This window comes from Cynocephalus volans, chromosome 18, assembly GCF_027409185.1.
Source record: "Cynocephalus volans isolate mCynVol1 chromosome 18, mCynVol1.pri, whole genome shotgun sequence".
In the NCBI taxonomy this organism is placed as follows: domain Eukaryota; kingdom Metazoa; phylum Chordata; class Mammalia; order Dermoptera; family Cynocephalidae; genus Cynocephalus; species Cynocephalus volans.
Window position 1 is genome coordinate 5323615 of NC_084477.1, and position 12998 is coordinate 5336612.

Genomic DNA, 12998 nt, shown 5'->3' on the forward strand with positions numbered 1-12998 from the left:
CCAGTCTAGCAAACCCTTATTCATCCTTCTAGATATACTAGTGCCAAAACGTCAGAAAACCTTCCTTACATTGCCGGTTGCTCTTAGTATCCCTCTTTTGTTCTGGCATAGTCTCCCATGCACACCTCTGGCCTAGAACTTATGTTATTAAATTGAAATATCTGCCTCAGTGTTTGTCTCCCTCATTAGACTCTAAATTCCTTGGAGCTAAATTGGTCTTGCTCATTTTTGTCTTCCAAGCTCTTAGCACAGTGCTATTGAACACAGGTGCTACACAAATGTTTGCCCTAAAGCGAACTTCCAAAAGCATATGGAATAGAGTCTCAGAATGCTACTTTGTATTAATGCAGTTTCCACAGCTTAGCATGATGTGACACTGCAATGTAGTTTAGTGTTTGGGAACCTGTCCTCCCTTGTGAGTACTACCATATCCTTTGCAATAAGTTCAATAATTAATTATTTGTTGAATTAAATTAATGTAAGTATTTTAGTCCTTGTTCCACACATTAACTACCCACTCTTTGTCTTGCTTATTTCATCGAATGCTGAGAGGGCGGCAGAGGTTGCAAATTGATAATGGTTACACCAAATTCAACCTATAGATGTGTTTTGTTTGTATGACAAACTTTGAGCCAATATTAAACAATGCTTCAAATGAAGAACCAGATACTTGGCTTATCTTTTAAAAAATCAAAAATTTTCTAGTAATATGAATTTGCATTCCCACATGGCAGCGATTGACTGAAACTGAGTAGTAGCTGCTTCCTTTGGATGGGACATGTTTCTATGGTTTGCCATGGTCCCTATCATGCCTTGACATGCAGACTGCTTATCACCACATGCACACTGTTTTTCTTATTGAAGATAAATATTTTTTTGGAAAGGCAGAAGAGCATAATTTTTTTAAGGCATTAAAAGAAAAAATCATAACATCAGATGTGTCAGATCACCCCTCTCCCCACCACACCAAGCAATTCTCCAGTGCTCTGTGGACACCAACTGTGTGTCCATGATTTAATTCAAATTCTGACACCAGCTATCCAGGCTTTGCATCAGACCCCACAGGTTAAGGGCTCAGTCCCAGAAGACTACCCCTTTCAAATGCTGGTCGCCAGTAGTGGGTCCACAGTTTTCTCACAATTCTTTCTGGTTTGGCTCCAAATCGGGCATTAGCACAGCCTCTGTATCCTTTTGATAGGTTGTTATAACGGCTCACAAAACTCAGGGAAATACTTTACTTGCTGTTACTGGTTATTATAAAGGACACAAATGAACATCCAGATGGACAGGAACACAGGGCAAGGTCCAGGAGGGTCCCAAGTACAGGAGCCTCTGTCCCCATGGAGTTGGAGTATGCTGCCTTTCTGGCACGTGGATGCATTCACCAACCCAGAAGTTCTTTCAACCCCAACCCATAGGATTTTTATGGAGGCTCATTATATATGCTTGATTAATTAAATCATTGGCACTTGGTGATTAAGTCAATCTCTAGCCCCTCTCCCCTCCCTGGAGATTGTGGGTGGGCTAAAAATTCCAGTCTTTTAATCATGCCTTTGTCTTTCTGGCTACCAACCCGCATCCTGAAGCTACCTCTCCCCTCCCTGGAGACTGTGGGTGGGGCTAAAAATTCCAATCTTTTAATCATGCCTTTGTCTTTCTGGCTACCAACCCGCATCCTGAAGCTACCTAGGGATCCCAGCCACCAGTCGTCTCATTAGCATGTTAAAAGATGCTCTTATCACTTCAGAGATTCTAAGGGTTTTAGAAGGTCTTTTGGCAGGAACCTGGGACTAAGATCAAATATTATGGCAAAAGATATTTCTATCACTCCTATCACTCAGAAAATTGCAGGGGTTTTAGAAGCTCAGTGTCAGGAACTGGGTTAGAGACAAAATTTATATTTCTTTTTATATCACAGCCATGAACTCTGCTCTGCCATTTATTAACCTCTTTCTACCTCTGTGACCCTTAGCAAGTTACTCTGTGACTCAGTTTCCTCACCTGTAAAATACAGACAATAGAACCCATTTCATAGTTATTGTAATGATTAAATGAGTTAATATGTATATGTGAAGCACATAAAACAGTGTCTGGCACATAGTACACACCATATATGTTAACAATTATTATTATTAGCCTTGACTCTGAAATATGGAACATGAAAGACAAACCAAGAGAGGGGTATGTATTTCAAGAGTGTATGTCTCCAGAAGAGTAAGGAATAATTCCATTTGTTGAATACACTCTGACCTCCAGCCCTCTTTGTTCATATTTACATTATTGCTTCTACCTGTAGGAATTTGTCTTTGTAACACATGTTGTGGAATGTGACCCTAATAGCCTGAAAATATGAAATGTTTCTTGACTTCTAGTTTAGAAGCATATATATTTTTTCCTTTTATCATAGATAAGCATTCTGTTTGTAAAGTATGCATGTTTATTTAAAGTTGAATGTTGATTGCAGTCACTGGCACATTTCACTTTAGGGAAATATGCAGAATTCTTGGATTACAACAGGTGAAGATTCTGGGGTGGATGAAGCTGCCAAGAGACCATTTTCTCATGGCAGTGCAGGCATTGGCAAAGCTGCATCTGCTGGTGAGGCTGAAAAATGGAAGCTAGAACTGGTGAGTAATTGGGAGTTTCTCTCTTATGCATCTGGTTTTTTGGGGGTGGGGGGCAGGATACTTTTTAAAATTCTGAAAATACATGTAACGTAAAATTTACCATTTTATCCATTTTTAACTGTACAATTTATCTGCATTAAATATATCTACAATGACGTGCAACCATCAACACTATCCATTTCCAGAACTTTTTCATCATCCCAGACAAAACTCCGTATCCATTAAACAATAACTCCCCATGTCCCTCTCCCCTCCACCCCTGGTTACCTGTATTATATTTTCTATCTCTCTGAATTTGCCTATTTTACGTACCTCACATAAGTGGAATCAAGCAACATTTGTCCTTTTGTGTCCAGCTTATTTCACTTAACATAATGTTTGCAAGATTCATCTACGTTGTAGCATATATCAGAATTTTATTTCTTGTTAAGGCTGAATAATATTCTATTGTATGTGTGGGCCACACTTTGTTTATCCATTCATCTGTTGATGGACATTTGGGTTGTTTCTACCTTTTGGCTATTGTAAAGAATTCTGCTATGAATATTGATATACAAGTATCTGTCTAAGTCCCTACTTTCAATTATTTTTAGTATATACTCAGAAATGGACTTTTTGGATCATATGGTAATTCTTCATTCTTTCTTTTTTTGATGCCTCAGATTTGATAATTTCACTATCCTATCTTCGAGTTCACCAATTCTGTGTTCAAATTCAGAATGCTGAGATCTGTTCTCGAACCCCTCTAGTGATGTTTTCATTTCAGTTATTGTGTTTGTCAGCTCTAGAATTTCTGTTTGGATCCTTTTTATAATTTGTTTTCCTAATTTCCTTTAGTTCTTTGTCCATGTTTTCCTCTTAGCACTTTGAGTGTATTTAAGAGAGTTATTTTAAAGTCTTTGTATAGTGAGTCTGATGTCTGTGGTTTCTTGAAGATAGTTTTGTCCATTTCTTCTATTCCTTTGAATGAGCCATGTTTTCCTGTTTCCTTGTATGCCTTGTGTGTGTGTGTGTGTGTGTGTGTGTGTGTGTGTGTGTGTTTCTTTTTTCTCTTGTTGAAAATGGAGCATTTCACTATCATAATGTTGTAACTCTGGAAATCAGATACCTACCCCTCATTCTCAAAATTTACTATCTTTTTTAGTGTTGAAGGCTGTCATTCTTTTGTTTTGAGATTTTTCCAAACAATTTTTGCAGAGACTTGTCATGTCTGTGTCTTGTCTGTCTCGTCATGTCTGGTGACTAAAGTCTCTGTTCCATTAGCTCATGTTTGGCTAATATTTGACACGATTTTCTTGAATACCAGGAGTTGAAATAAACAGACAAAAAAAAAAAAAAAACACCGGAGAAAAAGAAAAAGAGAGAGAGATGAACAACCACCTCTCCCATTCTTTACAGATTGGCTCTGTGCATTTCTTCACTATTTAGCTAGGCTTGCTCTAAGCCTAGGGATCAGCCCTAAGTGAAAGCTTAAGGTCTTCTCAGAACTTTTCTGAGTATGCATCTTCCCTTTCTAAATTCCCCCATACACACGGCTGCTTTTGAATGTCCTAATTTCCCAGAGTCTAAACTAATTCTGTTTTAAGACCAAATGATACTTTTCAATCCTTTGATCTGTGTGACAGATGTGTTTTCTTTTCTTGCTGACTTGAAGTCTTCTTTGCATTAAATTTGACATGTCAGAATTGATCAAAATGATGAAAGAGTAGGAATAACACTGTAAATAGAGTGTTCCAGAGGAAGGTGGAATGAATTATAGTTCAAGTTCTCTATTATTACCTATATTATCTACAGGTGTTATTATCTGTAGTTTTCTGAAGGCTCTTTCTACCCCCTGATCTCCCTCCCCTTTCTCAGTCCCTAATTCAAACTTTATTCTACTATTTAGGAAAGAGTACCTTTAAAAAAAAATCTGAAAGACTAAGTAAATTGTATTTTTTTTCCATCTGAATAATCTGTGGTAGCTACTGAATACCCATAGGATAAAGAGCAGTCTCCTAAGCCTTCTGCAATTTGTATAAAACTACCTTTCCAGATTCATTTCTCAGCCTTCTCCTGTCACTCTTACAAATCCTATCTGCAGGCACCAGACACCCATGAGTTGCTACCTCATGAACTTATTACCCACTTTCATTTCTCTTTAAAGAACTGGCTTTGGTTTATGCAGTCCTGCCTACCTAAAATGTTTCTTTCTTACCCTCTACCTATTGAAATGTTTCCATTCTGCAAGGCTTAGTTCAAATGCCTTCTCCCATTCCACTTTCCCTTACTGCATGCTTCCTCACTTTTTTTCCTGCATTAGAATTCTTTTCTTTTGGGGCCGGCCTGTGGCTCACTTGGGAGAGTGTGGTGCTGATAACACCAAGGCCACGGGTTCAGATCCCATATAGGGATGGCCAGTTTGCTCACTGGGTGAGCATGGTGCTGACAACACCAACTCAAGGGTTAAGATCCCCTTACCGGTCATCTTTAAAAAAAAAAAAAAAAAAAGAATTCTTTTCTTTTTTATGTCTTCCCTTAGTATTGCGTTTATAACTGTTGTAGAATCGTCTTTTTTCCTGTTTATGTCAAAGGTCAATCTCTGCATTTGTATGCTCTACATCCCAAATGTTTCTCATTTTTTGCCCAAGGGTTTCACTCCTGCAATTAACTCTTTTTTTTCTTCTATCTTTTCTCCCTCTTGACTATGTTATTCTCATATATGTTCTTTAATAGCACCCATCTTAAAGCAAACAAACGCGAAGTATATTCTCTTGACCCTACATTCCCTTCAAATCATTACCCTGTATCTTTGCTCTCTTTCACAACAAAAGTTTTGCAAATGGTTGTCTATATTCATGTATTTATTTCTTTACTTCCCATTCTTGCTTCAACATGCTTCAGCTGAATTTCAACTCCCTATGGTACACTCGACCTGCTCTTTTTAAGGCTATTGATGACCCCCACATACCAGTCCTCATCATCTTACTGTTGCAGCAGCTTTCTATAGCATGTAATTAGTTTATCATGCCCTCGTCCTTTAAATTTTCTAATGGCACAATTTAACATACATTCAGTAAAGTGCACAAAACAAAGATTGCAGCTCAATGATTTATCTCTAAAAGAACACCCATGTAATTGTTACTTGGTCAAGAGGTATAACATTATCATGTTCCACAGGCCCTCGGTATGCCCCCTCCCAATCACTGCCCCCTCATTTCCTTAAAGCTAATCAATATCCTAACTTTTATAAAAATTACCCAAGTATGCATCCCTAAGCACACTGAGTTCTGCTTGGGCTTTTTTTGTTTGTTTTGGTTTTTTTAATGTTTTATAAATGGAATCATATAATATCTATTCTTCTGTGTCTGGCTTCTTTTGTTCACCATTATATTTGTTAAATTTATCCATATTGTTGAATGTGACAGGAGTTTGTTTACTTTTATTGGTGGGTCCACTGTGTGATGATTATACCACAATTTATCCATTTAATGTTGGTGAACATTTGTGTTGTTTCCAGTTTAGAGCCATTGTGAACACTGCTGCTCTGAACAGTCTTTTATGTGTTTATTTTTCTATGCATTGTACACATGTATGTTGAATGTGTACTTTGGAGCAGAATTGTTGGTCTTAGGCTGTGTTTCTCTTCAACTGGATCTCTGTTCAACTTGGGTAGGTGATGACAACCTTACAAAGCAGTTTTTATCGGTTTTATCGGTAAAAGGATTCCCTTTTACCTCCTTTTGTTATTCTTATCAGCAGTGTACGAGTTGCTCCCCGTCCTTGCCAACATATGGTATTGTCAGTTTTTTGGTGGACTTGTCGTGACATTGTGATTTTCATTTGCATTTTCCTGGTTATTGGTGTGATTGAATATTTTTTCATATATTTGTTGGCCATTTGATGTCCCTTTTTGTGAGGTGCCTGTTCAAATATCCTACTTATTATTTTTATATAGATTTATTTCACTGTTGTATTGATTTGGGGGAGTTCTTTATATATTCTGGGTACAAGCCCTTTGTCAGTTTTATATATTGGAAATATGTATTCCCACTCTTTGGCTTGCCTCATAACTCTTGATAGTTTGCTTGCTTTGATTACTAGAATTTCAGTTCATATTACTTAATTATATTAAAAGGTCTTTCCTACCCCATAGTCACAAAGATATTCTCCTATATTATCTTCTAGAAACTGCAGTTTTGCTTTTTACATTTAAGTCTACAGTCTTCCTGGAATTTATTTTTGTATACAACGTGAAATGTAGGGTCACATTTTGGTCTTTTTCCATATGTTTATCTGTATATCCAAATGCCATTTGTTGAAAAGACAGTCCTTTGCCTTTATGCAGTACCTTTGTCATAAATCAGGTGTCCTTATATGTATGCATCTGTTTCTGGGCTCTGTGTTTTATTTCATTGTGCTAATACTGTGTCTTAATTGTTACAGCCTTAAATCTGGTAGACTAAGTCTTCCAACGTTGTTCTTTTTTCTCAAGGGTGTCTTGACCCTTTTTGGACTTTTGCATTTCCAAAAACATTTTAGAATTGTCAAGTTCCAAAAAGTCATTATAGGGTTTGGGTTGAGATTACCTTTAAAATATATTACTTGAGAATTAATATCTTTATGTTATCATATCAACTAATCTTTGTATCATTCCATTTATTTGAGTCATCTTCAATTTTTGTCAATAACCTTTTACAGTTTTCTGAGTAAAGGTCATATATATCTTTCACTAGATTATTCCTAACTTGTTACTTTAGATGCTATCATAAATGAAATATTTTTAAAATTTTTTCATTTTCTAACTCCTCATTATTGGTATAGAGAAAAGCACATCATTTTTGTATTTTGATCTACTCCCACTTTCTTTTGATTAGGCTTAGCATGGTGTGTCTCATTCTATCCTTTTACTTTTAACCTATTTATATTTTTACATTTAAAGTGGGTTTCTTGTAGAAAGCATTTACCTGAGTTTTACTTTTTTATCCAGTCTAACAATATCTGCCTTTTAATTTGGGTGTCTAGATCACTGACATTCAATATGATTATTTATTCAGTTGAGTTTAAATCCACCATCATGCTATTCAGCTTCTTTTTTATCCATCTACTATTTGTTCTCCTTTTTCTGTTTTTTGTCTTCTTTTGAATTGACTATTTATAGGATTCCCTTTTACCTCCTTTTGTTATTCTGAAAAAATCATCATTCACTTCAGTGCTCAATTCTAAAACCCAAGATTATTTTTAGTGTCTTTGGAAATCCAGGATTACTTTTAGTGTTTTTTTGGAAACCCAGAAATATCTTTAGTGTCTTTTTCTCCACTATATTTATTTAATTATAAAATTCTGTCAAATTTACTCTTAAATACCTCTAAGTTAAATCCTTTGTTTTAAATCCTTACTGCTTGATTGCTTTTATTCACATGTTTATCTCTTACCTATGTATTTGAAATGACTTCTTTGCTGGTTTGCCTTTCTCCACACTTCAAGAATGATTTAAGATTTAAATCTGATAAAAAGATTTCAGTAGCCATCAATGCCTCAAGTACAGGGATACTACATGAGTAGTGTAAACTAAATGAAGGTCTTAATATTTTTATTCTTCTCATGGCCCACCCTTACCTGTTTGCCTCATCTCCAACCACTCTTCCAACTAGCATTTTACTTTCTAGTGATACTGATCTACTTACTGTCCAGACATATAGCATGCTTTCTTCAGTCTCTGTGCCTTTCGCTCTACTGGAAATTATCCTTCAACTCTTAGCACCTCCTCTGTGAAGCCTTCTTTATTTCTCTTTGGCTGAATTTAGAGTACGTTCCTCTCTGACTTGGTTTTACCTTCTGTATACCTCACCAGAGCAATTATATGTAATTGAAATTATTCATCTATCTTCTTTTTCTTCCTAGAATGTAAGCTCCTTAAAGTTTGAGGCACCTTCCTCTTAAATAAATATTTGTTGAATGGAAGAATAATTGGATACTTGGAGGCTTGTAGAATAATAATTGGAGGCATGTAGATAGTATATCAGTTCAACCTATCATCATGTGATTCATAACTTTACTTTTTATCATTCATCCAGCATATATTTATTGTATGTCAAATATGTAGCAGACACAATGGGTAACTTCAGTAAGATTTGATCTTTGCCCTCATGGAACATATAGGTTACAATTGGTTTTTCCCAGAGTCACAGTTTTATGTGTAAGACCTGATGTATGCAATTTTCAAAGAAAAAAAAAGTCATTAATCACCATTTTATGACTGAGTAGTTCTTTGCAGGCATTAACCCAATAAAAGTAGAAAATCTGGGGTATACTAGGGAAAATATTTCCAGAGAAGACACTTTGTTCTTCCTCTTGGGTAAAAAGGAAAAAAAATGAGATTAATATTAATAATTAAAATTTTCTTATAAAACACAGGACAGGGAGAAAATGTACTTTTTTGTTTCCTTTTCCATAGGAGAAGATAAAGCTTATTTATGAACAAAAGAGTGAAATACTGGAATCTCAGTTGAAGTTTCTGAGGTAAAGTGAAATCATCCATTTGCAATAACAGCAAAAATGATCTTAAACTATAAAAGCATAATGATCTTAAAATGTATTTGAATGTTTGCTGAACTGCCAGTTTTAGTCAATATTAGGATTACTTGATGACATTTTATATGCAATATAAAAAATTTCTTCAAATTATTCAAAGGTAAAGAGTCATAAAATTGAGTTCTTTTCCAAATTCCATTTCTGTGAGCTAAATTATAAATTTTATCCTTTCATCAGTTGTAAAATATTTGTGTTTTCTCATAGAAATAACAATCACTATATGCTTTTGTAGAAATTATGCTTTTAAAGTAAAATAAATAGTGAAAATAAAACCTCAGTTTTCAAGTTACAAGCAAGTATTTTTTGGATTTTTTGTCTAATTTTAAGATTACAGCAATAAAATATAGTTTGAGTACTTATATGCATGATGAATTCGATTATATATAATGAATGCTCATGTACTTTTTGTAAAATCTATTCATTATAGATTTCAATAAAATTTATATACTGTAGATTAACCATTAGTGACTTATACATAATGAGTAGAAAAAGGCACTAGGAATTACCTTAATTTTTTGTTAAAGCCTATTTTAAGTAGTGGTAATGAAGTTATTTTCAAAATAAATAACTTTAAAATATTTTTTAAATTTTATTTTAATAATCCCAATTTGAAATAAATTTAAAATTTTTCTAGGTCATATACTCTCTGGAGGCATAACGAGTAACACTAATGACCCAAACTCATGGCTTTCACTGCACATGTTACTGTTGATTTATTTTTAATATGCTGTTATGCTTTTCATAGCTCACCCTTATTAGTTTTAGAATTTCTATAGAGATTTTTACTTTTTTATAAACAAATCTAACATTTGAAAAATGGTCTAATTTTTGCTTTCTTGCTTTTCATCTTTGTTATATTTTGATTTCGATTGTGATTTGATTCTTCAGTTTTTGAAGTAATATATTTCCAGGTCATTATATTTATGGAAATATGACTTATTTTTTGTCATTCAGAATTCATATATGCCATCTTTAATCACATTAAAATGTCAACTTGCAATGAACTTGACTTTTTCTCTGCATTCTTCTCTTTCTTCATTTTCTTTTGGCCTAACTTAAGATTAAAGAGACATTTTCTTAAAGAAAAAAATAAAATCACTTTTCAGAAACCTGGCTGTAAGGTAGCTATTTCTTTTTAATTTTCTCTTTTGCCATTCCTAGTAACCAGATCGGCTTGAATGTTTTCATTTTGAACCTGACAGAAATTAGTAATGGGGACCCTTTGACTTTGGAATGTGCTTCCAAAGTTCATTTTATAAAGCCTTCGAAAGTCAGACTTTCTGTACATGATACTCCTGAAAAAGAAAACTTATTATGTTGGAGATACTATCTTAGGGTTAGGGCAAAAGCAGCTTTATTTTTTTTCAAACTTCAGACTGTCATTAGATTAGCTTTTTTTAACCCTTAGTTTACCCATAGATCTTTTCCACCTCCCCTGAGCTGCTTGAAAGCCCTCAAAGTCCCAAGAGTTGAACTAATTAATGCATGACAGCCAGATGTCTTGGCTGTTGGTTTCTCCTCTGTGATAAATGAGCGAGTTAAGGTAATTATAAACCCCTGAGCATAGAAACTATGATAAGAGGGAGTAGACTGAGCTGGAGATAAAGTGCCTGACTTCAGTAGTCTCCTTTTTGAGCTAGGAAGTTGATTTTTTAAAAAATATATAGTAGGAAAGGGACATGTAGGCAAGGAAGCTCACTTGCCCAAGTTGAATTTATCAAAGCTTTACTGGAGAGGGGGAGGAAAATACAATACATACACCGGTCACTTAATCCTTAAAAAGTCAACTCAGAGAAAAACCTCATCCAGGGGCAAGCCCATAAAGTAAAAACAAACAACACCCCTCAGCTCCCCCACCCGCCTTTCTTTCGCAAGTGGCATGTTTCTAGCTAATAGCTACTACTTTTGAAATCTTATGACCGCTGGCAACTTCCATATAACTTCTTTCTGTAGCTCACTTTTTTTTGACGTATCTCTTTGTAGAACTTTGTGGTTATATAATTTTTTTAATGTTTTCTTCCTGAAGAAAACTGGGCAATAATAAAGTCCATGTTATTTATGTGAATTTTTAAGGTACTCTAAATTTTAAGGGGTTAATACTTAAAGTAGGGTATTGTCCTCACTCCAACACCCCTTAATTAAGAGAAACTATTTAGGATTTATATTTGGAGTTTTGTTTTTGTTTTGTGGGCAATATAATGTCAGTGGAGGTGGGATCTTGTGAAAAAGTCAGTATCAGAGGTAGACTCTAATCTCTTAAAATCTTATAAGAACCTGAGCTAATTATTTAATATATTCAAGTCTCATTACATTCAATGGGCCAATTAGGATAATCACACCGTTTCAGGGGTGTGGTAAGAATTAATAAGGTGTTGTACGTAAAGCAGCTCGTAAGGTAAACATCCATAAATGATAATAGTGTTATCACTATGATGATTCATTTGAAAGTAGTGTACTTTCATCAGCCCATTTCCTAGAAATTTTTTTCCCCTCTTTTTAGGAAAGACTTAGCCGAATATCAGAAAAATTGTGAAGATCTTAAGGAGCAACTAAAACATAAAGAGTCTCTTCTTGCTGCTAATATTTCTACCCGTGTTGGTGGTCTTTGTTTGAAATGTGCTCAGCATGAAGCCGTTCTTTCCCAAACCCATAATAATGTTCACATGCAGACCATCGAAAGGCTGACCAAGTAAGTATGCTTCTATGTGCGGAGTCTTTGGCAACATGGAAAATTGTGTCTTTACAGGGGCATTGTGTTCTTTTATCTCCATGCTAAGTCACATGTGATTAATGTTAAGCTTCTAGTAAAGTAGTTTCAAAAGGTTTCTTTATTTCAACTTTCTTGGAGACAGAATGGGTAGGTTCTGCCAAGGGTGGGTAACCATGTCACTTTGAACAAATAATTTTATCTCTTGGTTTCAGGCTCATCTTGAGGTGAGAGAATTGAACTAGATAATCTTCACATTTCTGTCTAGTTCTTTGACTCCATAATTACAAGTCCAGCACTATTCTTAACAGAACTGAGTATAGTAGGAATTCCTTTGATTTTGCCATATCTTAAAGGATTTCCCCACTGTAGTTTAGGTAGAGTGAGTTATTACCACGTCATCATCCTGTGCCTTTTGTGGAAAATATTATGATTGCACTAGAGGAAGGACCCACTGTATCCCAGTATTGATATATAAAGATGGACTAAGGATAAGTTACAGATGTGCTTTTATGTTGTCAAAATTTTCATCTCGGCTGAAATGCTGCAATTCTCTGTGTACATATCTTTTGTTCTATTTTACCATTCCAGGGGAAGCCTCTTCCTGTGAAAATTTTATTCAGTGGAGGCTGAGAATTATCATTTAATATAGAATCCAGTGGTGGTTTATACTGTGTGTTTTTCCATGCCTCCTACTTTTCCTCATGCTCAAGGTAACCTCTCTCTGTCTGCTCTGCTCATTTTAATAGCCCAAACATCACTTCCTTTTAGAAGTATTCTCTCACCAGCCCTGCCCCATTTTGTCCTCAGATGTCTTAGATTCCTTTCTTCTGTGATTTTATAATATATTGTGTACAATTGGAGGCAGTAACAGAGTTGTATTTATTTCTATAGCCCTTGTTTCTAATGGAGTACCTGGCCTATGGTGGGCACTCAGTAGATGTTTGTTGTTCATGTCAAGGCACTTTTACATTTACTGCCTAACAGTCAGAGATCCTCCAGTTGGAATTGGTGTAGAGAAGTGGAATGACTGTGGTCATGTCAGACTGATTTTTCTCTGTGTCTTGATGTTTTGACAAATTACTTTACTT

The 12998-nt window shown here is 35.2% G+C and overlaps 1 protein-coding gene across 1 annotated transcript in view; it reads left to right on the top strand.

Moving 5' to 3' along the window:
• SDCCAG8 (SHH signaling and ciliogenesis regulator SDCCAG8) overlaps nucleotides 1–12998 on the top strand; it is a 209818-nt gene that overhangs the window by 25183 nt on the left and 171637 nt on the right. Inside the window, exons 6-8 of the mRNA XM_063082814.1 lie at nucleotides 2487–2627; nucleotides 9064–9128; nucleotides 11701–11889. Coding sequence (XP_062938884.1) covers nucleotides 2487–2627; nucleotides 9064–9128; nucleotides 11701–11889 — 395 coding nt within the window. The remainder of the gene's footprint in view (nucleotides 1–2486; nucleotides 2628–9063; nucleotides 9129–11700; nucleotides 11890–12998) is intronic.